This window comes from the organism of the source record quoted next, unplaced genomic scaffold, assembly GCF_019419815.1.
Source record: "Pyrus x bretschneideri cultivar Hongxiangsu unplaced genomic scaffold, Pyrus_bretschneideri_v1 Contig11, whole genome shotgun sequence".
Lineage (NCBI taxonomy): Eukaryota > Viridiplantae > Streptophyta > Magnoliopsida > Rosales > Rosaceae > Pyrus > Pyrus x bretschneideri.
In genome coordinates, this window is record NW_025999402.1 from 2,672,508 (window position 1) to 2,697,790 (window position 25,283).

A 25,283-nucleotide genomic window follows, 5' to 3' on the forward strand; every position below is an offset into this window, starting at 1 on the left:
CTCAGGTTGTGTGGTTTTCAACATTTAGTATATAAAGTTTTTTTCGTCATAAAGTCATACCTAAAGTGTTAATTTTGGGACAATCTCATACATCCGTTAATCTGGCTGTTAAGTCTCCTGTTAACTGATGACGTAGCTCCCATGTGGATAATAATTGGGCGCCACGTGTCATTAAGGGGTCCATGTGAAAATTAAAAATTCAAAAAAAAATTTCTCGTCCAAATTTAAAATATTAAAATAATTAATTAAATAAAAGTATTTAAAATAAAATAAAATTTACCCAAAACCTTCCCCACCCGACACCCTTCCCATTCCCTAATACCCACCCTTACCACCAAGCCTTTTCTCCTTCCCCAAAAACCCAGCCCCTTCCCTTCCCGTTCCTTGATACCCACCCCTGCGATTTGTTGTTTGACACAGAGGAGAGAAGGGAGGGAGGGAATTTGGGGGAAGGGAAGGGGTTGGGTTTTTGGGGAAGGAGAAAATGCTTGGTGGTAGGGGTGGGTATTAGGGAACGGGAAGGGTGTCGGTGGGTGAGGGGTGGAGGGGATGGAGGGGTGGAGCCGTGGAGGGGGTGGAGGGGATGAAGGGTGTTGGGTGGGGAAGATGAAGGGGGTTATGAGTTTTTTTTTTTAAATACTTTTATTTAATTAATTATTTTAATACTTTAAATTTGGGCGAGAATTTTTTTTTTGAATTTTTAATTTCCACATGGACCATTTAATGACACATGGCACCCAATCATTGTTCACATGGGCACCATATCATCAGTTAACAGAAGACTTAACAGCCAGACTAACGGATGTATGAGACTATTCAAAAATTAACACTTTAGGTATGACTCTGGGACGAAAAAAACTTATGTACTAACCGTTGAAAACCACGAAACTTGATGGTGGTAAACTAAGATTTACCCTTTTTCTTATTACGTTTGAGATCATCAAATGCTGTACCTATTTGTCTCACACTCTCCCCTACATGGACATATCCCTATCTTTGTGGGGTACCCTAATTGATCCCTTTAGTTACCATACACATGAAGTTGGGCATGAAACCTGCCCACAACTGTGATAGATCATGAACAGGATCCCAATTTGAGTGTTTACTCAATCATTCACACCACTCTCATCATGTAGCTTACATATGACCATCCCCTACGTTTGTGTATTTCCCATGTGAGGTAGTAGTGTGACCAAAATGCATGCTTTGTTGTGCCTTTTGATATAAGAAACCTCACTTTTTACTAGTTTAAATGATTATGTTGTCTAGCAAGCAAGATTTGATCAGTTGCTTCTTTAGTATAATTCTTACAACAACGTTAATGTTGTTTTTCTTGTAAGACGATTGACCTCATTCACATATGCATTACGACAATGTTTTTAGTTAGAGTGGAAAGCTAGCAATGTAGCTTAAATATGACCATCCCTTTCGTTTGCGTTTTAGCCCATGTGATGTAGTAGTGTGACCAAAATTGCATGCCTTTTTGTGCCTTTCGATCTAAGAAACCTCACTTCTTTCTAGTTTTAATAATTATGCTGTCTAGCAAGCAAGATTTGATCAGTTGCTTCTCTGGTATATCTTACGACAACGTTAACATTGTTTTTTTCAAAAGGCGACTGATCTTATTCACATATACGTTACAACAATGTTTTCAGTTATAGTGGAAAGCTAGCAAGATGCATGATAGCGTTTACACTTGAAATATTTATAATATGGGCGATTTTAATTTATTTTTCTTTTGGGCGGCATGCTATCTGCAAGTGACATTATTTTTGGTTAGTATGGATGTTTCCTTTAGTTATCTTTCAATTTAGCATCGTGCTTATCCAACACCATATTCCGCACCAAATCATTTTGCCTTCTTTATGTTTTCAAGATTTTTCAATGTGTCGGAACATGAGATGATACGTTATACGTTATTATACAAGTAGAGGAAATGTTTTTTTTTTTTTTTTCAAGTGTCTCTCCACTTGTATAATGATATATGGTTGATTTGTCCATATTCTATGCACCGTGAAAAATCTCTCCAAATGATGCTAAGTTTCTACTTGCTATATTTTCTAGATTGTAATTTGATATGTATGATAATAAATCTGCAAAAAATCTTATTTGTAACGTTGTTTCGTAATTTAAAAAAGAACAATCTTCAACCTATGTTTTTTTTTGCGAGCTACATATTTCTGTAGATAACATTAAAATAACATTTAAAATTCACAAGTACTAACCAGTACTCTACGGATTACGGAATTTTGAAAACCCTAATGTTGTTTCAATTTTCTCCCATACCACCACCAGGTTTTGAAATCATGTTAATTTACTGCTACCATTTGTTTGACTGTAAGATGATCCGCCAAATTGGAATATGGGATTTATTTCTAATCTACGTAGAAGTCACACTTATACTAATAAAATCAAACTGTGTAATTGATTGTTTGGTTTGTGATACGAGACATTGATTAAAACAAATCGAAATTAGATAACGGCTAACTTTGGTTTATATGGTGCAAGTGTGGCTTCCCCGAATTATCAAATCAAACATAATTAATCAGAAGCTTCCATTAACAAAATGGTGAATGCTATCCATGTACTCGGTGGGTTAGGTGTTCATCCATTTACCACGAAGGGTAGTTTGGACATTGCAAATTTGCAACACACAAGACTTTCAGCCGTTCACTTTCTGGAACGTTCCTCGATCCTCGTTTCCTAGCTGTCAGTTTGTCATCGAACACGGGATGGTGTAGACTCTCTGACTCCTGACATTCCCGCCTTCGTTCAACGCGACACGTGGCACTACTCATGATCCCCCAGCTCGCATACAAACGCCACACTCTTCGTCTTTTACCGTACCGTATAGGGTCGGCACGTCTAAAATCTGACCGTTGTAGCAGGAGAGTGACTGCTGCTGGATTTCTAGCCGTTGGTTTTGATAGTCTGGGATTCAATCGCAGCGGTTCATTTCTTTACCGAAATGATGAGTAAAAACTTCGGCCGATGCCGGCGCGGTTTTGTGGGGGAATGCGGCACCAATCAGAGCAGACGTGAGACTGCGAGCGGAGGGACCGACGAATGAAACTTCAACGCGGAAAGAATTATTTTGCTTTTTGCATAAACGAGTGTAAAGCTAAGCACGATCTGTATTTTTGGATGAATTTAATCATTTTTCTATTTTGCTCTCATCTAAAACTAAAATAATAAGAAAATAAATACAGAATAATTATCGTAAAATCAAACAGAATACTATAACCATCACGAGGTGATTCAGTGGTTAAAATTGAATTTCAAGTTCATATTCCATACGTGTTCGATTTTTGGCGCTGGTAAATCGCATAAAAGTTGCTAGGCGAAGGCTGAAATGTCTCAGTCTTCCCAGACCACGTAAAAGTGGAGTGCATTAGCGAAACTACCAACTAATCTCTTTTTAGGAAAAAATTTTAATTTGTGGGGGAAAATATAAAATTTCATAATTCATTTTTTATTTTTCTATGCTAAGTGGCAAAAGTTGTCGATGAAATTGTCGTATAAAATATGGGTGGAAGTCTTAGGAGTTAGGGGTGTCAATTGAAAGAGAGATTCCAAGTGGAATTTTGTTGGTGAAGAAATTTAGTGAAAGCTAACCATAAGGACTAATCATTATGACTTTTGACATGGGTTCTATACCATATGTTTTATCTTCGTGACCTCACACTTATGGTGGCCAACAAAATGCAAGTCAAAATAGATTTATTAAACCTAACCACACGATAGAAACTTGCTTATAATGATCAACAAAATGCAAGTCAAAATAGATTTATTAAACCTAACTACACGATAGAAACTTGCTTATAATGATGATTTTACTGCGTTGGTTTCTCAAGCTAGTTACACACTAATATTTTTTCACCTGTTTTATACGACATCGCGTTATTAGTTTTGAATACCGTCACAATGTCGCTGACATTCACGTTGCATGAGACTTCTTGTAACATGTAATATAGGATACCTTACGTTACTATTTTATTTATTAAACCAAACTATAGATACAATGAGGATGTCACTGTGATGGTAACTCAAGTTAATTATGCATTATGCGTTTCAACTTTTTCATATAATAGTGTGTGAATCGTTTAAAACACCGCTGCAGTGACATTCATGGAGCATAATTTTTATATGCATGTGTTTTTTTAGCTTGTATTTTTCAAAGTCAAGAAACCCAAAGTATTTATTTTGACTAACTTAAATTTGGGTTAAGGACTTAAGAAGCAAGCAAAGATATGAGCTTGAAAAGTGGTGTAATCCAATTTCCAATCATAACAGAATCGAACACCAGATGGTAGTGAGGGGGGTCCACACGCCACGCCTAACAAATACAGTTTTTGGTGGGTCCGCATTTCCAGTTTCCACTAATAAAATAATAATTCTTGTTCGTCTTGTTTGGCCAATTAGCCGACTTGAGGTGTGCGGTGGTGCGGAAGGAATAAGGATCCTCTCTCCGGATTTCATTTGTATAAATTTTGAATTCTTCAATACATTTATTTATCATATATTGTTTTGCTATAAATTTTTTAATTTAAAATTAAATATAAATAATACCTAATAAAAAATGATCACATAATTTATAATAAACAGATGTAATTAAAGAATTTTCACAAAAAAAATTTAAAAAGAACCCTAATTCGTACGGAAGTGGGAACCTCTGAATTATAAGTCGGGAGGGAAGGGCATGGATATTTGGACCATGCGAATGACCCTCTATCCACTAGCCCTAAAATCATGATTTTCAAGTGCTACATTGTCACCAAGTCTTCCATGCTCCACACTCCAAACTCATGATTTTCCGCCGCCTGTCAGGTTATGTTTGCGTTAGATGTTTAGGCAAGCTTTCAAGGGGAGAGATTTTTATTTTTTTCAAAAATAAAGATTAGTTGTTGGATTTAATTTATATCGAACTTTAATGATCTGAACCGTTTATTTTGTAAGTTCCAATTCTCATGTCATCTTTACAAAAATTCAATTAAATTCAAAATTATTTGCCTATTTAATTATCACAAAAATGTATAGTTCAAGCACTCCGAACTCCTACTTCAAGCATTCAAGCATTCAACTTTCGTTTCCAAAAGCATTCAAGCATTCAAAAAATTTTCACAAAAAAAATTTAAAGAGAACCCTAATTCGTACGGAAGTGGGAACCTCTGAATTATAAGTCGGGAGGGAAGGGCATGGATATTTGGACCATGCGAATGACCCCTCTATCCACTAGCCCTAAAATCCTAAGCATGGTCGGTGGTGGGAGAATTGGACACTTGGACACTTGGACTTTCAAGTGCTACATTGTCACCAAGTCTTCCATGCTCTGCACTCCAAACTCATGATTTTCCGCCGCCTGTCTGATAGGTTATGTTTGCGTTAGATGTTTAGGCAAGCTTTCAAGGGGAGAGTTTTTTATTTTTTTCAAAAATAAAGATTAGTTGTTGGATTCAATTTATATCGAACTTTAATGATCTAAACCGTTTATTTTGTAAGTTCCGATTCTCATGTCATCTTTGCAAAAATTCAATTAAATTCAAAACTATTTGTCTATTTAATTATCACAAAAATGTATAGTTGTTCAAGCGCTCCGAACTCCTACTTCCGCACCACACACGTTGGAATTGAAATTGGCACAAAATTTCACAAAAAGAGTTTGGCCAACTTTCGTTTCCAAAAGCATTCAAGAACTTGACAAAACCTCATCAACATTATAAACCACAATAATATTATTCATTTTATTTTCTTATATAACAAATGATATAAATCTATTTGTAAACATACTTTTACAATGGAGCGATAACTCGTCCACAACAAATCACAATGGAGCAAAACTTAGTTTCATACCCTTTACAACAATATATCGTCGTTGCAATTGTGTGAATCGAATCTAAGGCCTTTCTTTGACCAAAGGCTACCGGCCGCCACTATATACTCGTGTGCACAAAATATTATAACCGTTTCACTCTTGAAGATGACAATCTTCCACTTTACAACTTCAACCACTCCAAGCAAGGGCACAACCCCCAGCAAAACCTGGGTGGATAGTAGTCCTTTAAGTACACCTCCCTGCTAAACCCGATGATATAGAAGCTGAACAACCGACTGCGATGAGCCATGGTGACGCGTGTCACCGGCACAACAGAGATGGTATGCCTCTCACTAATCACCCTTGCAGTGAGAGGTACAGGAGCTCTGTCTGCAATGACTTCGGAGGAGAACTGGTTAAGAAAGAAAGAGTCGGCAAAGAAGGCTGAACTGCACGGGTATGCCTGAGTGTTGCACAACTGGACTCCTTTCGCTCTGTGGAAAACATCATCTGGCACAGATGCTGCTCCGCTTGCCGCGCTCACCTTTCTGGTTGAAAGTGTCTTCCTGAAACAGAATTAAGAGTTTTACTTCATAATACATTTTCATACAGGATGATTTACATAAGCAGAAGATGGAGAAAAATAAAACTTGAAAGGTGCAGTACAAATGTGAGAGTGTGGATGCTTTTTTGTCCACGCAACCAGCATTCAGACGAATGCATGTTCGAGTGCACATGTGCACGCTCCTGTCTGTAACTTGTACAATTTACATCATCTCCCAACCACAAACCATTTCAAAAGACACGTATGAGAAATTTCTCAAAATGGTAAGAGAAATGATGGTAACTTGAAAAATGAAAAGTGGTAATCTGGCTTTTATGCCATGTCATATGGAAATATTATCGCCAAACTAACATACATACCATTTAACAACAGCAACTTTGTGTGTCAAAAGAGAACCACTCCCTTGGCATGTCAAACATCTTATTAAACCACGAGATCCACAACTTGCACAGGGGATCTTTCCCTTACCATTGCAACTCCCACATCTGCATAGACACATACATATATATATAAGTGAGATACAGTAAAAATCTAAATCTGTGAATGATGCATAAGAAGGTGATATTGGATAGTCCTCATATTATAGCTTGAAACCAGATTAGAGCACGATTTTATTTATAACTAGACGGGGAAAACATAAGCATCTCACATTGAATCAGATCCATCTTTATGAGCAATTAAACCCCTTCCATAACAAGCAGAACACTGAGCCATCTGATTTTCTTTGTAGAATCCAGGTTCTTGATTTGCATTGCATTTAGGACACACAATATCTCCTCTTCCTCCACAACCTGCAATTCCTTTTGAACATTTTGTCAGACTTCAATAACAATAGATTCTATCATTAAAGGTATGGGAATGATTTTCTGTCAAGAAGAAACTCATAAATTACCACACAAGAAATATATCAAAAAATAAGAAGGTACTTACAAAATAATCTCAGAGAATTATACAAATACAAGGTGAAACAATTATTAAGTCCAAAGTTCAAACTCCGCAATTCCAAAAGTCTTGCCTGAACATTTTTCAATGGACTCAGAATGCGGAATTATTGCCCGTGATTCATGATGGGGTATGAATATAACAGGAAACTGAGACTTTAAATCCAATGCCCAGATTCCAAGTTCTGGTCCCTTATCTTTTCCATCAATACTGCCACCAAGATATGGCTGTGTTTCTCTTATGGTTTCCCTTTCTTCAATGAAAGTATCTAGTGTTCCCACATAAAGGTTGCAATCTTCTACTTTTTCGATCTTCCAGGTCCGTGCAGGATGACTTCCCCAACAGCATCTATGGCCAACATGATCAATAAGCAACTCTCGTATCTCCACTTCATCTGGTATTGCTTATACGTAAACATTCAGTTTAACAGAATATTTTTGACACAACAATGTTGAACTTGAGGAAAATACCATAACAGATTACCGCAGACTATATGCAGAGGGTAAAATGCTAAATATAGATTTTTATGCATGTATGTAGGAAAAAAAAATATGCGAAAATCTTCTAAGAGAGCAAGAGAGAAGAGGTTAGGGCAAGACTAGTTAAAGTAAACCTGTTTGACAAAATGACAAGGAGCAATCCACGTACAAAAAAGGTTATAGAATGACAATGTCTGAACCTGGCACATATTACTTGAAAAGCTCCTGTGATCCTCAACATGTTTTTGAATTTCCCTTTATACAATGACAAGAATCTAGTACCTATATCTTTAAGAAGAGTCCCCTTGAACCCAAATCATATTTTTGTATTTACTTTGATACAATGAAAATATGTAATCTAGTATCCATCACATTTTCACCTGCAATCTACTTGGCTCATGGTCTGAACTTCAATATCATAAACGGGCATTTTGTTCATTAGTTTCAAAAAGATAATTGAACCAATATGAACAATAAGTAAGCAGGAAGTGGTAAATGTGTGGCCCATTCAACCGGCCAATTTAAAAACAAGATCAGTTCAAATACATCTGATGACAGAGCAATGGCAAACAGCAGAGATTCATAACTAGAAAGTAAGCCCAACTTTGTAATCCTCCTTTTACCAACAAGACAATAAAACAAAAAGGAAAAAGTAGTCAACCCAACACTTTATGTAATGAACTCAGCAGTATAGTTCTAGAGGAAATCCGAAATCTCGAAACAATTGAGAAGCTAAAAATCATAAAATTTAAACATTGGTCTCTACCCCCAATTTCTCAGCAGCCAAACAGAAGATAAAACTCAAAAGTTTTAATTTTTTCAACTAAGCTCACCTAAATGTCACAAATGACGCAAAACCCATATCGAAAACATCACAAAACACAAATTTGCACACCAGAAGGATCAGGCTCCTGCGGACTAACCAAAGCAGCACGAAGAGAAGGCGGGTAGTGGTCGGAATAAGTAGCCGCCGACCGTATCTCCTCCACGCTGACTTCAGTCCCGGCCAACGCCGCCGTCGGAATCACCGACCCAGCTCTTCCCACGTACTGGTACGAGCTCCATTTCTCACTCCCCTTCTCTCCCAATTCACCGTTTCTCTCTTCACCAAATGACCAAAAAAACAAAACCCATTAACAAAAACGAAAACCAAACGCAACACAATCAGTCAATCATTTGATGAGTTGAAATGTACCTGATGAAAGCAGAGGCTCCTCCATTGCAGTGTGGGTGTGCGTGAGAGAGTGGAGAGGAAGAGAGAAGTGGAGATCGGTGTGCTAATTATAATATGGCATTGGCTTCGCCAGTAAGGCAGCAATTGAATCGAGTCAATGTCAAACCAAATTTTTTTAGATAGATCGGTTTGTCTTGGACTCGTAGGCGAGGAGGGAAAGGGGTGGGGCAGCTTTCAAACTCGGGTGAGGAGGGCTATATGTAAAATTACGATCTTGATTACATACTTAAGTTTCTAACAAATTTGGATGAGAGTGAGTTAGTACTGGTTTGATTATAAAAAATAAGTATAAAAAAAATGTTTAGTTTAAAAATGTGTTTGTTAAACATTTAAAAACAGTTTATTTTCACTGTTTTAGGTGAAAAAAAAAACTGAAAACTTGAAGTAGCAAAAATGAGCTTATTCTCACAACACAGCAGAATCAACTTTTTTTTTCTTCAAAGCACATCAATACCAAATCAGTACTGGTGCTTGATTTTTAGTATGCCACAAATTTGGGTTAGAATTAAGTGTTTTTTTTTTAGTACAATTGATATTCTACATTAATCTACACTAAGATGAGGGTAGAGAGAACTTGAAACATAATGGGTTGATGAGAATTTTTTTTGAACCACTAGAGCAATCCACCATTTACATATCAAGTGCTATTAAAAACAACAAAAAAGTTAACTTTTTATGTCAACCATTGTTGGAAATGCATTCAAATTATTTAGACTATACACACTTTCAATTCCATGTTTGGGATTATTTTTGTACAGCTAAAAAAAACATTTTGGCTCTGTTTGACAGGATTACTTTAAAAGCGTGTTTTATTCATAAAAATGACTTATAGAATACACTTGTTAAATGCTACTTCTGGAAACACTCCAAATATTTTCGTTGAAATCACTTGAAATTATAATAAATTTTGTGAATTATTTGTCAAAGCAGAGTGCATATGATTAGAAGTGTTTTCTCAAGCAACAAAATCCCAAAAATTAAAAGCTTGTTTGGATGTGTTTTTAAAATGACTGAAAGTTTTTGAAACAATCCTTAGTAAAAATGTTAGTAAATCCTGGAAAAGCACGTAAAGTGCTTCATGAAAGAAGCATATAATTGGTATTTCTTGTAGAAAGCACTTAAAGTGCTTTTGGAACCCAAAAATCAATTTTTTCTAAAAACACTTTCAGTTATTTTAAAAGCACATCCAAATGAGCAATAAAACAAGTCAAACTAAATTTTTCAGTGTAGAAACAAAATAGATACACCAGTAGTGGGTTTGTCTTCGGCCTATGCCCAATAGGCCCAAGTATAACAGTAGCCAAGCTTACTAATCAAACAGTCCACGCACTCACACCATACAACTCCTCCTGCCGTATATAAGCCTCTCACTCATCCTCCTCGCCTTTCTGCTAGGGTTTCCGTCTTCTCAACACAGCAGCAGCCACCAGAGACACACAGAGCTCCATTCGAAAATGGTGAAGGGACGTCAAGGAGAGCGCATCAGGTCCCCAAAAACCCCATCTTTGAAACCAATTCCTTGTTAATTTCTCCAACCATTTTATAACTTTATAATATTAAAATTTCCATCATTTTTTTCTGATTTTTTAATATTATTTTTTTCGCAGACTGTATGTCCGAGGTACCGTCCTGGGATACAAGAGGTACTAAAAATGGAGGTTTTCTGATATGGGTTTTGGAGCTAAGGGAGTGTTTGGCAATGGGTTTTGTTGACATGGGTTTTTTGGTTTTGGATTTTTTTTTTCTTCAGGTCCAAGTCGAATCAGTACCCGAGCACGTCGCTGATTCAGATCGAGAATGTGAACACCAAGGAGGATGTGGCGTGGTACGCCGGGAAGCGGCTGGCGTACATCTACAAGGCCAAGGTGAAGACGAACGGCAGCCACTACCGTTGCATTTGGGGAAAGGTCTCCAGGCCTCATGGGAACAGCGGCGTCGTTCGCGCCAAGTTTACGTCGAATCTTCCCCCGAAATCCATGGTAAAGTTTTCAATTTGTTGATGTTTTCATTTGATATTGTTGCTTAAGCTCGATTTGATTAGAGTTTAATTTATTGATTACGTTGTTTTGTCTAATTAAACAGGGAGCTAGAGTCAGGGTTTTCATGTACCCCAGCAACATTTGAGGTACTAATATTTAATATTTATGTGTTATTTTTCTGGTTGAGAAGTTTAATTGGTGTTTATAAAAATGCAATGAGAATTTTAGCAGCGTTGTGATTTCAATTATTATTGCACTTATTATCCTTACTCGAGTTGGTATTCGCGCTTAGAAGAACTTGAGGTAACAATCACCCATTAATATAGTTATGGATGGTAGGAATATAGTCCTCACTTGGTTTACTGGTCGAAAATCCTGTTCATCTGATCTTTAATAGAATGATCGCAATTTAAAAAGTATTTTGGATTATTACTTGTTATCATGATAAAACTATGCAAAAATTAATGCATTCCGGCGTGTTTGAACCTCAGCCGACTGTCAAACCACCAGGCATTGCTGTTGTTTATAGGTTTTTTTTTTTCCGCATATATGTTTTGTGTAGTGATAGTTGTTTCGTCTATTCGTCTATTTTGCAGGTACGTGGCTAATGTAGATGATGGAATGCATTGGAGGTGGAGCATTTGAAGTTTTGGTTTAACTCTATCTAGAATCGTGTTCAGACTTTCAAAATCTTCTTGTTCTCGTGAATGTAAGACATTTACTAAGATGCTTGTTACTAGTTTTGAATATGCCTCTTGTTAAACTCTATGTTTATTTGCGTTCCATGTGAATTATTTCCAAGTTATTCACATCGCTTTTAGTAGAAAACAAAAAGACTTTAGGATCTACGAAGGTTATATTGTTGAAAGTATTATGTGTGGAGCTCTCTTTGTTTAATGCGACTCCTTGGCTGTGTCTTGACTACTGTGGTTTGGAGAAATTGTGAGTTTAGATTCAGTTATTTCATTCCATTCTGATGCCGGCACTGTGATATTTGCATTCCTCCTAGTATTTTCCAAGGTTCTAAAAGATGTCAGGCGCTAGTCGAGCGGCGGGCTGAGGACTAGCGGCTAGGTGGGGTCTAAGCGGGCGCCTAAGCGGATTTAAGTAAATGCATTAAATATTGTTTTAATAGATGTTTGTTTATACTTAAAATATATATAATTTCATCATAAACTACAAAATAGAATGCTATATATATTGTGAAGCATTGGAATATAATGAAAACATGGGGATACAAGCAAATACATGTTCATTTTAGTATTCAACAAGTGTCTTACAATTTATTAAAATTTGTTAAAATTAAAAATGCAAATTGAGAGCTATCTATTTTTTGTTTAAGTGAGTAGCAACCTAGGAGGGTTTGGGTGGGGTGGGCTAGGCGGGCGCCTTAGCAGGTCTAGGCTCCATTTTCTTAATTTTCAAACGTCTAAGCATTAATCGGGGCGATGGTTAGCTGCCTAGTAGTTAGGCGGTGCTAGGCAGAGATTTTTAGAACAGTGGTATTTTCTGTTTTCAGATGTCACTTTTCACAGAGACAGAACTGTAGAGTAACATTATGATTTAGTGTAGTGCTATCCACACTTAATTTTGCCTCACACACTCGTTAATCTTTTGGCATTGGTTTTTATGAATTCATTCAATTCGATGACCGAAATTGAGGTGTATAAGAAGTAAAAATGCGTGGGTGGATATAGTACTACCCTAAAACATAATATTACTCTTCGGTTCTGTCTCGGATGGTGTGTTTAGAGAAGCCATGAGTTTTGATTCAGTTGAGTATCTCATGTCTTGGTTGATCTCACTGCCTAAAGCCTTTGTAGGGATGATGAGCACAGAGATCATCCTAACAAACAAATGTTTGATCGATGATTGTTCGAAAAGGATGTTTATGTTTGAACCAACGATGTTTTCGAGGTTAGAACAAGAAAGAGTTTAGATAGAACAACCCATGTTGTCTCGAATCAATGTTGTAAACTGAGGAGGCTCCTACAGAAGAAAACAAGTGTAATTTAGACGGGGTCTTAACTCTCAAGGTTGTGGGGAATGGTTGGTAGGCTCAGTGGCTCGGTTCATCACTTCCTCCACCAACGTTACGCATTCACATTAATCTCTCAGATTCATCGCGTCTTTGCAATCATGTCCTCTACCACAAACAAATCCAGCACAAATCTTTTCAACCTTTTCATTCACTCATTTTCAGAAAATCGACCACGACGACGTCTAACCGTAAAAAATAAGCGATTATTAACGTGATGGGATTACACAAATGACGAGCGGATTGCATCTGGAATTCAGTTCTGGCTCCGAGCTCGTGAGTTTATCGTGGCGGAACAACGTCAGGGGAATCGCGTGGTGTTTGTGAATCTTGATGCATGCATGGGTTCCCAAGCTGTCACGATTAAAAAGCTTGAGAGATTGAAAGCAAGGTACACAAACAGAACCCTTCTTCTAGAGGTTTTTCATATTCGTTTAAAGGTTAGAGTTGTCCTACTAGGAAATGAGCTTGTTTGGGACTTTTTAGAAGAGTTAAATGCACAAAAAATGCTTTTGAATACGTTTAGAATAAAGCTAAATGCTTTACGGCCATAGAAGCGTTTTTAGTAGACCAAGTTCTCTTTTAGAAAGTACTTTCATGAATTTCTTCTAAAAATTTTGACGTATCTCTAATAAAAACACTTCTAGCATAAACGCTTATGAACATAAAAATGGGCCCTAAGAAGTCCATAAATGACACTAAAGTGTGGTTTACAAACAAAAGCCTGCTCTATGATGCTCAAGTTCTATTTTCGAATAAAAGTTTGTAGCTGGTTCTATTGGTGTGTACGTTGCCTCTCTTTTACTTATTTATTTATTTCATTTTGTTCCATTCAAGGTTTGGAGACCTTTACACAGAAGAATGTGGCAATTAGCGGGATTGCCACTCAGTGCCTGGGGGCTACCTTCAGTATGTTGTGTATATTGTGACATCTCTTGGGTCTGTAAGACAATCATTTTATGTTCTTGTTGATGGCTTTGAGAAAACCATAATTCAAGCTGAAGAAAATCTTCTTCCCGGCTCGTTTTTGGTGAACAAAGGTAAGGAATTTCACTCATTTTATGTACTGTTGCTTACCATTTTGTGATTTGTAGGCAACAAATCAATAAACCCGAGAGTAATCCCACTTTTACTCTTGATCTTCCCACAAGCAGAATTTCGAATACTGATTAACTTCCCTAGTTGATGCTATTTTAAATCTTTTGTCATGGTAGATGCTGGTGTTAACTGCAGTCCAAGCGGTTATCTCAACAATCGTGCTGAAGAGTCTCAAGGAACTTTCATGAGTCGTACAAACTCAATAACAAAGGAGCTGCAGCACGATTCATGGACGACTGGTTTGAACAGAAAGGTGTTAAAAGTTTTGATGACCTATTTGCCAATTGATCAGATACTGGCAGAATCCCCAGAAGAGTCTCAAGCCTAGTTCTTAACGATGATGCGAATGGTAAGTGAGCTATTTTTGTGTCCATGATTTAGTGTAGACTGTTCAGCTTTCTAATAACAAATAGTATGCATATAAGGCAGCGAGTTGATGACAATCACTGCCCCCTTTCAATCTTCTCAAGGACCAGCTGTGACATGGCTTTCGAATTCTGCAAGACTGGCAAGGAATGCCTTGAGGAAGGCGGAAAGGCCTGAATTTTTGTCTGCATTCTGTGAATCGAATTGTGGCGATGTAAGCCTGAATGTTCTTGGTGTAAGCCCGAATTGATGCATTCTGCACAGACACGGAACTACCGTGTGATTTCAATTATAGTACCTGCAACAGAAAAAATCAATTGTGCTTTGGCCGGGGACCAGGGTACATGTTTCTACAATCTCCATAGGTAAAAATGCACCCATCATATGGAGAGGTAAAAATGAATTGTGCTATGGCCGGGGCCAGGGACCATGCTGATATATCCTACCTACGCGGTTTTGAACTATTTTTTTTATTTGGCAGTTCCGATGAATTTGAGAGTACTTGCATAATTGGCGAAGGGCAATTCATAAAAGCTAGAGACAACTGAGAAGCTCAAAGGGAAGGTTCATCCCGACATGCATGCATAGATTTTTCCAGCCTTGAGGTCTCAGTTCAGAAAGTTTGAGGGCCTGAGGTAGTTGTAAAAACATGCCCCACTGCCCTGGGTATTGTCTTTGCTGCAGGAACCACTAATGGAGCTGGAGCTTTCAGTTTCAAGCAGGGTGAGGACCTGGTAAGAATTTTCTGGAGCAAGTTTATGCCTTCTTTACGTAAATCTTGATGAGTTAAACAACTCAACTTTGCAATGATTGTTTTCTTTTGTGCTTTTGTAGGGTAATGCATTCTGGAGATTGGTAAGGAACGTGCTGAAAGCACCGGATCAGGAGCAGGTCAATCACCAGCGTCCGAAGCCTATTCTGCTCGATACTGGGGAGATGAAGGAACCATATGATTGGGCAGTAAGTATGTAACCTTTCTACTGGATACATGCCAGATTTGTGACGCTGTTAGCGGCGAATAAATTATGGTAGAAGGCATTACAATTTGAATAATTTCTAGGGAGTAATATCTGAAGTTCAATTTTCTGTATCTAACTACCACTTCTGCAGCCCTCAATACTACCTATTAAAAATTTTACGAATTGGACAGCTCGTCATTCCCTGTGTACCTTGAGCTAAAACCTTACCTATTGTATCGTGTTTACACCCATCGCGTCAATATTCTCCATGATGCCGTCAAAGGGATCCTTACCTCTGGAGGTAGGATAGAGTTTGACATCAATGCCCATATAGTCATTGCAGAGCTAACAAATCTTCACAATATGTTACCACCTTCGAAGAGTACGAAGTGCAGACTTACTGTTGCCGTGAGTAGTAATTAAAGGGTTTGTAAATATGTTGTAAATATTAGGAATCCTTTATTAGGAAGGATATATGTGTGTGTCCTTTATTGTTTATTGTTTCCTTATAGAATAAGGATTGTATCTTGTATATATATTTCAGTTGGGCAATACAATGAAAATTAAGCCGTAAAATTCAATTTGGCATCAGAGCCAACCATAACCCTAAGGCTCCACCGTACCGCTGCTAATGTGAAACCAAGAAAAAAAATACAAACATATTCGGCAAGTCTGTGGTCTTTGCCGCATCCTACAGCAAGCCAAGATTGCTGCCCGTGTGTGCTGTATCATTACTGTCAAAGGGGAACAAAACTCATATCAGGTCTTCAGTTGGTGTCGCTGCATCCCTGCAGCAAACTTGATTGCGGGCTGTGTACGTGTGTGTAATGTGCTGTGCCGAGAAGGGTAATTGCTGGTATCATCGTGCCGTGCTCTACTGCTTATTGCAGCGCTGTTAATTGTGCTATTTAGCACTATATTCGTGCTATGTTGATCAAAAGAGAAATAAAAGGGACAAAAGGATTTGCTGCTAGTGTTGATAATAAAAAAAAAAGGGAAAAAAAAAAAAAGAGGATTGGCTGCTGCTTGAATTGCAACGTGCAGTCCAAATTTTTTTTTTGTCTTTGAAGTGCTACTGCTTGTTTTTTCCTTGTAGCGTGTGGTTCTGTAATTGGTGTGGTGTTGTGATTGCTGTGTATTAGTGTCTTGTGAGTTATTACAATGGTGAATATAGGTTGGATTTTGGATTCCGGTGCAACAGATCATATGACGTATGATAAAACCGTATTTCAATCTATGACACGTCTTCATAGAAAGTATGTGGCAACTGCCAATGGTTCTACTGCTGTTGTTGTTGGAGCGGGAATAGTGTCTCTTACACCCTCTCTTCCCTTACATAATTGTTTATTGGTTCCATCATTGTCCCATCACTTATTGTTTGTACCTTAAGTCACTGAACAATTGGATTGTGTTGTATTAATGTATCCTTCATTTTGCTTGCTTCAAGATATTCAGAAAAAAAAAGATCATTGGGCGTGGCACTAAGAGAGAGGGTCTATATTATGTGGATGACGTGGTTCCTAGAAGAGCTAATTTGGTTCATGCGTCACATAATAGTAATCTACAGAAGGTATTGTTATTGCATCGTCATTTGGGGCATGCATCGTTTGGTTATTTGAAACATATATTACCTGATTTGTTCAATGGTATTGAAGACTCATAATTGAAATGTGAAGTATATATTTTAGCCAAAAGTCGTCGTGCTTCATTCCCTCCAAGTATGAATAGAACATCTTCTCCATTTGCGCTAGTACACTCTGATGTGTGGGGGCCTTCTCCTATTAGTACTACTTAGGCTTAGGAATTAAATGGTTTATTACGTTTGTTGATGATTGCACTCGTATGACATGGGTTTATCTGTTGAAACATAAAAGTGATGTTAGTATGATTATTCGGTCTTTCTCTCAGATGGTGGCTACACAATACTCCTCTGTTATTAAGGTTCTTCGTACTGATAATGAAGGAGAATATGTTAACTTTGAGCTATCTACTTTTTTCCGTGATCAAGTTATTCTTCATGAGACAACGTGGTCGTATACCCCACAACAAAATGGGGTAGTTGGGAGAAAAAACCGTCATATTTTGGAAACTGCTCGTGCATTGCTTATTGGTAGGTTAGTGCCCAAGAGTTTTTGGCCAGACACCATCACCTATGCTGTGTATGTTATAAATCGTATGCCATCCCGAGTTGAAGAATTTCGTACTCCACTCCAAGTGTTGACGAAACATGTTCCGGTTGTTTCTACCAATACTCTCACTCCTTGAGTGTTTGGATGCGTTGCTTATGTTCATTTTCACAAGATTCATCGTAGTAAATTGGATCTTTGTGCTCTTCAGTGTGTCCTTATGGGTTTTGCATCCCACCAGAAAGGTTACAAGTGTTACCACCCTGCAACTCGCCACATGTATATAACCATGGATGTGACTTTCTCTGAGTCAGAATATTTTTATGCTCCCGTATCACCACTCTTCGATCATAAGGGGGAGAATTCAAGTTGTGATCTTGATGGTGTTTTTGAATGGTTGGATGTACAAGAGGTAACGGTTTCAGGGGGAGTACACGGTGCCGTGCCGAGTGATGCAGTTGATGCTCAGTCTCCTCCCACCGAGCCTGTTGTGAGTGGTCAGCAGTTTTTCACCGAACCTACTACAAGTGGTCAGCAGTTTCTCACCGAAGAAGATGCTGCCAGTTCGTGTGTTGGTGTTGCCGAAGAGGAGTGCACTGATGGTCAGCCAGCTGTTGCTGAAGCTTCTTCTCTTCTCTCTAGCTCAATAGTGCCGCTGTCCAATACATCATTTTTGGATATCCCTGAGGTAAGCACTAGTGATACTCATGTAACTAATAATGTTATAAGTACATATAAATTGCCACCAATGCAAAATCGTGGTGTACCTCCTGACAGGTTCTCTCCGAAGGGAAAAGTGAAGTATCCTATAGCCAATTATGTGTCCTATAAAAACCTTTCATCCGAACGTCAAGCTTGGGTGAATAATGTGGATTAAGTTCAAGTACCAACTCGAGTAGAAGAAGCTTTGAAGAGTCGAGAATGGACCAAAGCAATGGATGAAGAGATGAGGGCATTGCAGAAAAATAATACATGGGAAGTAGTTAAGTTGCTGAAAGGAAAAAAGCCAGTTGGGTGCCGATTGGTTTTTACAGTTAAATACAAGGCTGAAGGATCACTCAACAAGTATAAAGCAAGGTTGGTGGCGAAAGGGTATACTCAAACATACGGAGTTGATTATTAGGAAACTTTCTCTCTCATGGCTAAGATGAATACGGTAGAGTCCTTATCTCATTAGCGGCAAATTTGAATTGGCCACTGAAACAGTTTGATGTAAAAAATGTGTTTCTTCATGGACATCTAGAGGAACAAGTGTATATGGATTTCCCTCCAGGGTATAATAATGGAGAAAAATCGAGAGTGTGCCGATTGCGAAAGTCACTTTATGAGCTTAAGCAATCACCTCGTGCATGGTTTGGGAGGTTCACCCAGGCCATGAGAAAGAATGGATATTATCAAAGTCATTCTGTTCATACTTTATTTGTGAAGCGAAGAAATGGTAAAGTAACAGCCTTGATTATTTATGTAGATGATATGATAATAACAGGTGATGATTCAGATGAGATTGTCAAACTGAAGAAGAATCTTTATGCCGAGTTTGAGATGAAGAGTTTAGGTGACTTAAAGTTTTTTCTTGGAGTTGAAATTACTCGTTCATCCAAAGGTATTTTCTTGTCTCAACGAAAATTTGTTCTGGATTTATTGAAGGAAACATGTATGCTTGGGTGTAAACCCATGGATACTCCCATTGTGGAGAAACATTACTTGGGAATTTATCCGAATCAAGAACCAGTAGATAAAGGCATCTCAGAGGCTGGTAGAAAGACTAATTTATTTAGCCTATACCCATCCAGATATAGCCTATGCGGTGAGTGTAGTGAGTCAGTTTATGCACTCACCGAGTGTGGATCATATGGCAGCTATTATACGGATTTTAGCTTATCTGAAGTCAGCTCCGAGAAAAGGAATTTGATATAAAAATTTCGGTCATCTGAGGATTGAAGGATTTACTGATACTGATTGGGTAGGTGATGTGACTGATAGGTGCTCTACTTTTGGATACTTTACGTTTGTTGGTGGAAATCTAGTTACTTAGAGGAGCAAGAAGCAAAATGTGGTGTCAAGGTCTTCAGCTGAGGCCGAATTCAGAGGTATGGCACATGGAGTATGTGAAGTTCTTTGGTTATGTAAGTTACTTAGGGGTCTAGGTTTCAAAGCAAAAGAGGCCATAAGCTTGTATTGTGATAATAAATCCGCACGGGAGATTGCAGAGAACTCGGTACAACATGACAAAACAAAGCATGTGGAGGTTGATCGTCATTTTATTAAGGAAAAGCTTGAGAAGAAGATTGTGTCAATACCGTTTGTGAACTCGGAAGAGCAGCTTGCGGATATCCTCACTCATGCCGTGTGTAGTAGATCTTTTGGTGATTCAGTTGTCAAGTTGGGCATGTGTGATATCTATGCTCCAACTTGAGGGGGAGTGTTGCCGTGAGTAGTAATTAAAGGGTATGTAACTATGTTGTAAATATTAGGAATCCTTTATTAGGAAGAATATATGTGTGTGTCCTTTATTGTTTATTGTTTCCTTATAGAACAAGAATTGTATCTTGTATATATATTTCAGTTATGCAATACAATGAAAATTAATCCGTAAAATTCAATTCTTACAAGGTTCGATCAAAACTGAAGTACCTTTAAATTCCACCTTCAATAGGGGCAACACGGTTCCAGTCACCTTTTGGTCTGCTTGCCCAAGGAATGACCTCCTGATAGAAGTCACATTTGCATTGGCTGAGATTCTGCCGAAGAACATAAAGACATGGGTTCCGACCTATGATGACGATGATTTTTGCTTGAAGTTTAAGTCATCACGGCCTAAAAAACTTAGCCCTCGGAGCTATGCAACTATTAAATGGACGACCCAAAAAGTGCATCTTTCGATGTCTATAGGATTAGCCATTTTGGTGCCTCAAAGAGTTTATTTGGTCCATTTGCCATTTCACATGTTCTTCTAGTGCTTTTGTATTAAGGAAAACTAATAAAAATGGCTTGAAAACTTTGAGTTTTAATGATAAGGACAAAATAAAGGATAAAGTGAATAGTACTAGGATTGACTTTTTAGTGTAAAAATGTGGTTTTTCGTTAAAGTGAACAGTACCGTGGGCTTTTCGTTAAAACTTCCTTTGTATTACCACAGGCTGGTGGACATGCTGCCGGAAGGCACACTTTCACCACTTTAGATTATGTATAAGGGGAGCGCCAATGCCATTGACGTTCCCACAAGGCTTCCTTGTATTGTTATACTCTACACAGAGTTTAGCAGTACATTGTGGCAGCGGGAATACTACTCCGCGATATCTAATGTCTTAGTCAACGGAGAAATTACAATTTTACAGTTTCAAATTTCCCTTCTTTGTTATATGCATTTTAGCCAAATACAGAACAAAGTTTGGAGCAAATTGGTGAAGATAAACTAACTAACGACGCTTTGCCTAACAGTAACCACCAAACGACACAATTCCGAATCGAAAACCAAATCAAAAGTAGCCGGCTCAACGTTTTCTTTACGGAATATCCGAGGCGGCCAGTCGACATCTTTAATCACAATCGCGAGTTAATTACAATGTGATTAACACCGACCGTCCGATTGAAAGAAACAGAAAAAACACCAACAGCAAACGGTCCCACCAACTGTGGGCCCCGACAAACCATGAAACCGGCATGACCCGTTTACCGTTACGACAACGTACGAGTCCCAAAGCACTCGCATTACATCCCTTCGCGTTCTTCAATTGTGTTCAATTCGATCCGATTCGATTACGAAAAACGTAGCACGCAAAAACCGATGTCGGCGGCGATCCAATGGACGACGGTCGGGATGGTCGCCGCCTGGTACGGCTCCAACATCGGTGTCCTGCTTCTGAACAAGTACCTGCTCACGAACTACGGCTTCCGGTTTCCGATTTTTCTGACGCTCTCCCACATGACGGCTTGTTCGGTGCTCAGCTACGTCGCCATAGCTGTGATGAAGGTGACCCCACTGCAGAGCGTGAAGTCAAAGGTTCAGTTCGCCAAGATCTCCGGGCTCAGTGTCGTTTTCTGCTTCTCCGTCGTTTGCGGTAACGTGTCGCTCAAGTACCTTCCCGTGTCGTTTAATCAGGCCGTCGGCGCCACCACCCCCTTTTTCACTGCCGTTTTCTCGTTTTTGATCATCAAGAAAAGGGAGGCGTCGCTCACTTATGCCGCACTCATTCCTGTTGTTGCAGGTGTCATCGTTGCTAGTGGGGTAATCTAATTTTTTTCCTCCTTTTTTCATCTATGTTCTTTTCTGATAATTTGATGAAAAATGTCGTTTTGTTAGACTTTCTAACAAATATGTTAGGTTGTTCATCTGTTAATATGACAAGCGGATACAAATCTTATAATTCAACAATATAACATGTTAGACTATTTGACAGTGTGACAACGTAATATTATGTTACCTATAAAATATCATATCATTACATATGATGAAAAATTAAGAATGCGCCCCTTTTTTTCTTCTTTTGTGTAGTTAGGAGACTATTTTTGTTCTATTCTTAGGGCAATGTTTGGAACTGATTTTAGAATAATATTAAAAGTGATTTTAGATCACCGAGAAAACTAGTGTTCCCATTTAACTAGAGAAAAGTTAAAAATGCTTATGAATTGGAAAAACATATGCGAGAGTATTTCTAAAATAAGCACATGCTTTCAGGAATGTTTTAATTTTCGTTACATTTTTTTACGCGTTTCTAATGTAGTAGAAGCGTTTATGAGCCTAAGTGGTTTCTATAGGAAATATTATAATTCCTACCAGGCTACCACAATTAAATTTTGTTTGAAGAGTTATCATCTGTTTCACACAAACTGTTATTGGTTGCAGGGAGAACCAAGCTTCCATCTTTTCGGGTTTGTTATGTGTATTACAGCTACAGCTGCAAGGGCATTCAAATCGGTGCTTCAAGAAATTTTGCTTTCCTCTGACGGGTAACTATTTCTTCCATTCATTTTTTTCTCTGTCAAATTTGTATGGTATATAAGAAGACTTGAAGATTCAAACTATTTGTTTTTTCCAGTGAAAAACTGAACTCTATGAACCTGCTGTTGTACATGGCGCCAATAGCGGTGGTGTTCTTGCTTCCTGCAACCCTGTTGATGGAGGAGAATGTGGTCGGAATCACAATCGAACTTGCTCGAAAAGATATCAAACTTATTTGGTACCTCTTCTTCAATTCTTCATTGGCGTATTTCGTCAACTTGACCAATTTCTTGGTCACCAAGCATACAAGTGCTTTGACCCTTCAGGTAATAATTTCTTAGTACCTCTCCTTCTGCACAAGACGAGAAAAACTTACACGCAAATAGAATTGTCAAAGTGACGGTGTTCCATTATCACATGATGTTGTGTGCCTTAACTTGCTCACTTGGTAACACATTATTGATTTAGGATACTGACATTTTAATATCTCAGTTGCATGTAAGATATTCTCCTCATTTTGACACCTAGGGTTTTAAGTTTATAACTTTATAATTGGTCGTTTTTAAAAACAGGTGCTAGGGAATGCAAAAGGGGCAGTTGCTGTGGTGGTTTCAATTTTGATATTTAAAAATCCAGTGTCATTCATAGGGATGGTGGGTTATGCACTCACTGTCCTTGGAGTTATTTTGTACAGTGAAGCCAAGAAGAGGTATACTTCAATCCATCTCTAGGGCAAATGTTTGGGCCAATGCCCCCATTTTTGCCCATTTTTATTTTATTTTTGTCTACCCCCAATGCGTGTGGGGTGATTCGAATTTAGAAACATATAATTTCTTTCAACGTTTAAAACAGAAGTACCGTTGTAATTACAATGGACATTTTCCAAGAAAAACAAAATAGCTCGGTTGTAGTTCATCAGCAGCAATATACAGGTGGTGTGAAAAACCATTGATTTTCACTGATTTTGGGACAGAGTTTGCATTTTTTTTTTTTTTCTAGGAGTCGAGTTGGGTATAGCAAAGTGCAATTTTCTGAGGGAAGCAAAAGATGTATGTGTGAATAATTCTTTTCTAATTACAATGGTAAGAATAATGAATCTTCACCGTTGGAATTCCTCAAATAAGCCTTGTGTTGGATTATCTAGTGCGATTTGCACCCTCACAAATTTTATTTGTGTACCACTACATTATGCATTCCACATGCAGAGTGCAACAATACACAAAGGTAGTGTGAAGTGCGCTCTTAGATATTTATAATTCTGTACTATTCAATGGAGACATTACCATTTTACAGTTTCTGACTACAACCAACCCCAAGCCAACAAGGCTCCTCGTAGGGATCGGTGGGGAGCATCTACTGTAGCAGCCTTACCCTTAGTTTGGTATGCAGTAAAGGGATGAATCTAGTAATTATGTCGATAGCTTGTTGTGTTTTTGTATACTTCATTCTCTCACTTTTGGCTGGAAAAAACAATTTCAAATTACTGGCATTGTAGCCAAATACAGCAAATTGGTGCACGCTCACTAATCAAGTACCATCCATTTGCCCTAACACTAAACACCAAATGAAAAACAAGTCCTAATCGGAAAACCAAACCAAAGTTTCCAGCTTAACGTTGTCTTTAAGAAATATCCGAGGCCAGTAATCCACGTCTGAAATTCTTAATAATAATTAGAAGTTAATTACAATGTGATTAGGTTTAACATCCTCTCTGCTTGCTTAAAGAGTGCAAGTTCCTCCCCACAAAGTACAAGCCAAAATGTTGTAAAAAACGGTGCGTATTCAGTCTCCCACCATATTTCAACAGTTCAAGCTAACACTCACCTGAAAAAACATAAAAAGCATCAATCTACATGATTAACACGTCGCAACATCAACCGTCCGATGACAGAAAAACAACCATCAACCATCCCATGGACGGGGATGGTCGCTGCATGGTACGGCTCCAACATCGGCGTCCTTCTTCTCAACAAGTACTTGCTTACGAATTACGGCTTTTAGTTTCCAATTTTCCTCACCCTCTGCCACATGGCGGCGTGCACTGTGCTCAGCTACGCCGTCATAGTTCTGATGGAGGTGGTCCCACTGCAGAGGGTGACGTCCAAGGTTCAGCTCGCCAAGATCTCCGGGCTCAGTGTCGTTTTCTGCTTCTGCGTCGTTTGCGGGAATGTGTCGTTGAAGTACCTCCCTTTGTCGTTTAATGAACCCATCGGCGCCACCAACACCTTCTTTACCGCCGTTTTCGCATTTTCGATCATCAAGAAGAGGGAGGCTTTGCTTACTTACACCGCCCTCATTCCTGTTGTTGCAGGTGTCATCATTGCTAGTGGGGTAATCCAAATTTATATGAGAATTATTGGTTAAATAAATTACAAGTCCTTTTTGCTAATTTTGGAAAATGAACACGACAAACATGACCGACACAAATATTGATACGAGAGTTTCAAATGCCCATGCATATATACGGCTTAAGATTAATAAAATCGACAACCTTCAATTCAACGCCTTCGATCATTTTGTTATACATGTTATGCTTTGTATCCATCGTGTTGATTTTCTTATTTCAGCAAGAGAGATTAATTGATTTTCTTATTATGCTTTGTATCTATCAACACTAACACGACTTTACACTCAAAAGTGAATCACATGATGGTAACATACTAGTATTTGATGGTACAGTGGATGAAATTCCATCTAATCTGGCGGTGAGAGGTTAATTGACTAATTTCAAATAGTTTAAGGG

General features: G+C 38.3%; 3 protein-coding genes and 2 pseudogenes across 3 annotated transcripts; 4 read left to right on the forward strand and 1 right to left on the reverse strand.

The window, feature by feature from the left end:
* Positions 1-5,714: 5,714 nt before the first annotated feature.
* LOC103959624 (protein SSUH2 homolog) lies at positions 5,715-9,218 on the reverse strand. Its single transcript, XM_048577291.1, has 8 exons — positions 8,994-9,218; positions 8,675-8,900; positions 8,345-8,414; positions 8,081-8,102; positions 7,393-7,722; positions 7,027-7,168; positions 6,737-6,862; positions 5,715-6,378 (listed from the first exon to the last, which is right to left on the reverse strand). Exons 1-8 carry the CDS (start codon positions 9,016-9,018, stop codon positions 5,994-5,996), a joined length of 1,326 nt encoding a protein of 441 aa, XP_048433248.1. The 5' UTR covers positions 9,019-9,218; the 3' UTR covers positions 5,715-5,993.
* Positions 9,219-10,363: 1,145 nt separating this feature from the next.
* LOC103959608 (60S ribosomal protein L35a-1) lies at positions 10,364-11,820 on the forward strand. The gene is made up of 5 exons (XM_009371961.3): positions 10,364-10,518; positions 10,640-10,675; positions 10,783-11,011; positions 11,115-11,157; positions 11,608-11,820. Exons 1-4 carry the CDS (start codon positions 10,487-10,489, stop codon positions 11,154-11,156), a joined length of 339 nt encoding a protein of 112 aa, XP_009370236.1. The 5' UTR covers positions 10,364-10,486; the 3' UTR covers position 11,157; positions 11,608-11,820.
* Positions 11,821-13,267: 1,447 nt separating this feature from the next.
* Positions 13,268-16,445, forward strand: LOC103959637 (annotated as a pseudogene).
* Positions 16,446-21,360: 4,915 nt separating this feature from the next.
* LOC103959603 (probable sugar phosphate/phosphate translocator At3g11320) lies at positions 21,361-23,502 on the forward strand. Its single transcript, XM_009371955.3, has 4 exons — positions 21,361-21,826; positions 22,445-22,548; positions 22,638-22,866; positions 23,113-23,502. Exons 1-4 carry the CDS (start codon positions 21,386-21,388, stop codon positions 23,269-23,271), a joined length of 933 nt encoding a protein of 310 aa, XP_009370230.1. The 5' UTR covers positions 21,361-21,385; the 3' UTR covers positions 23,272-23,502.
* A 922-nt stretch (positions 23,503-24,424) lies between these two features.
* Positions 24,425-24,904, forward strand: LOC103959636 (annotated as a pseudogene).
* Positions 24,905-25,283: the final 379 nt, after the last annotated feature.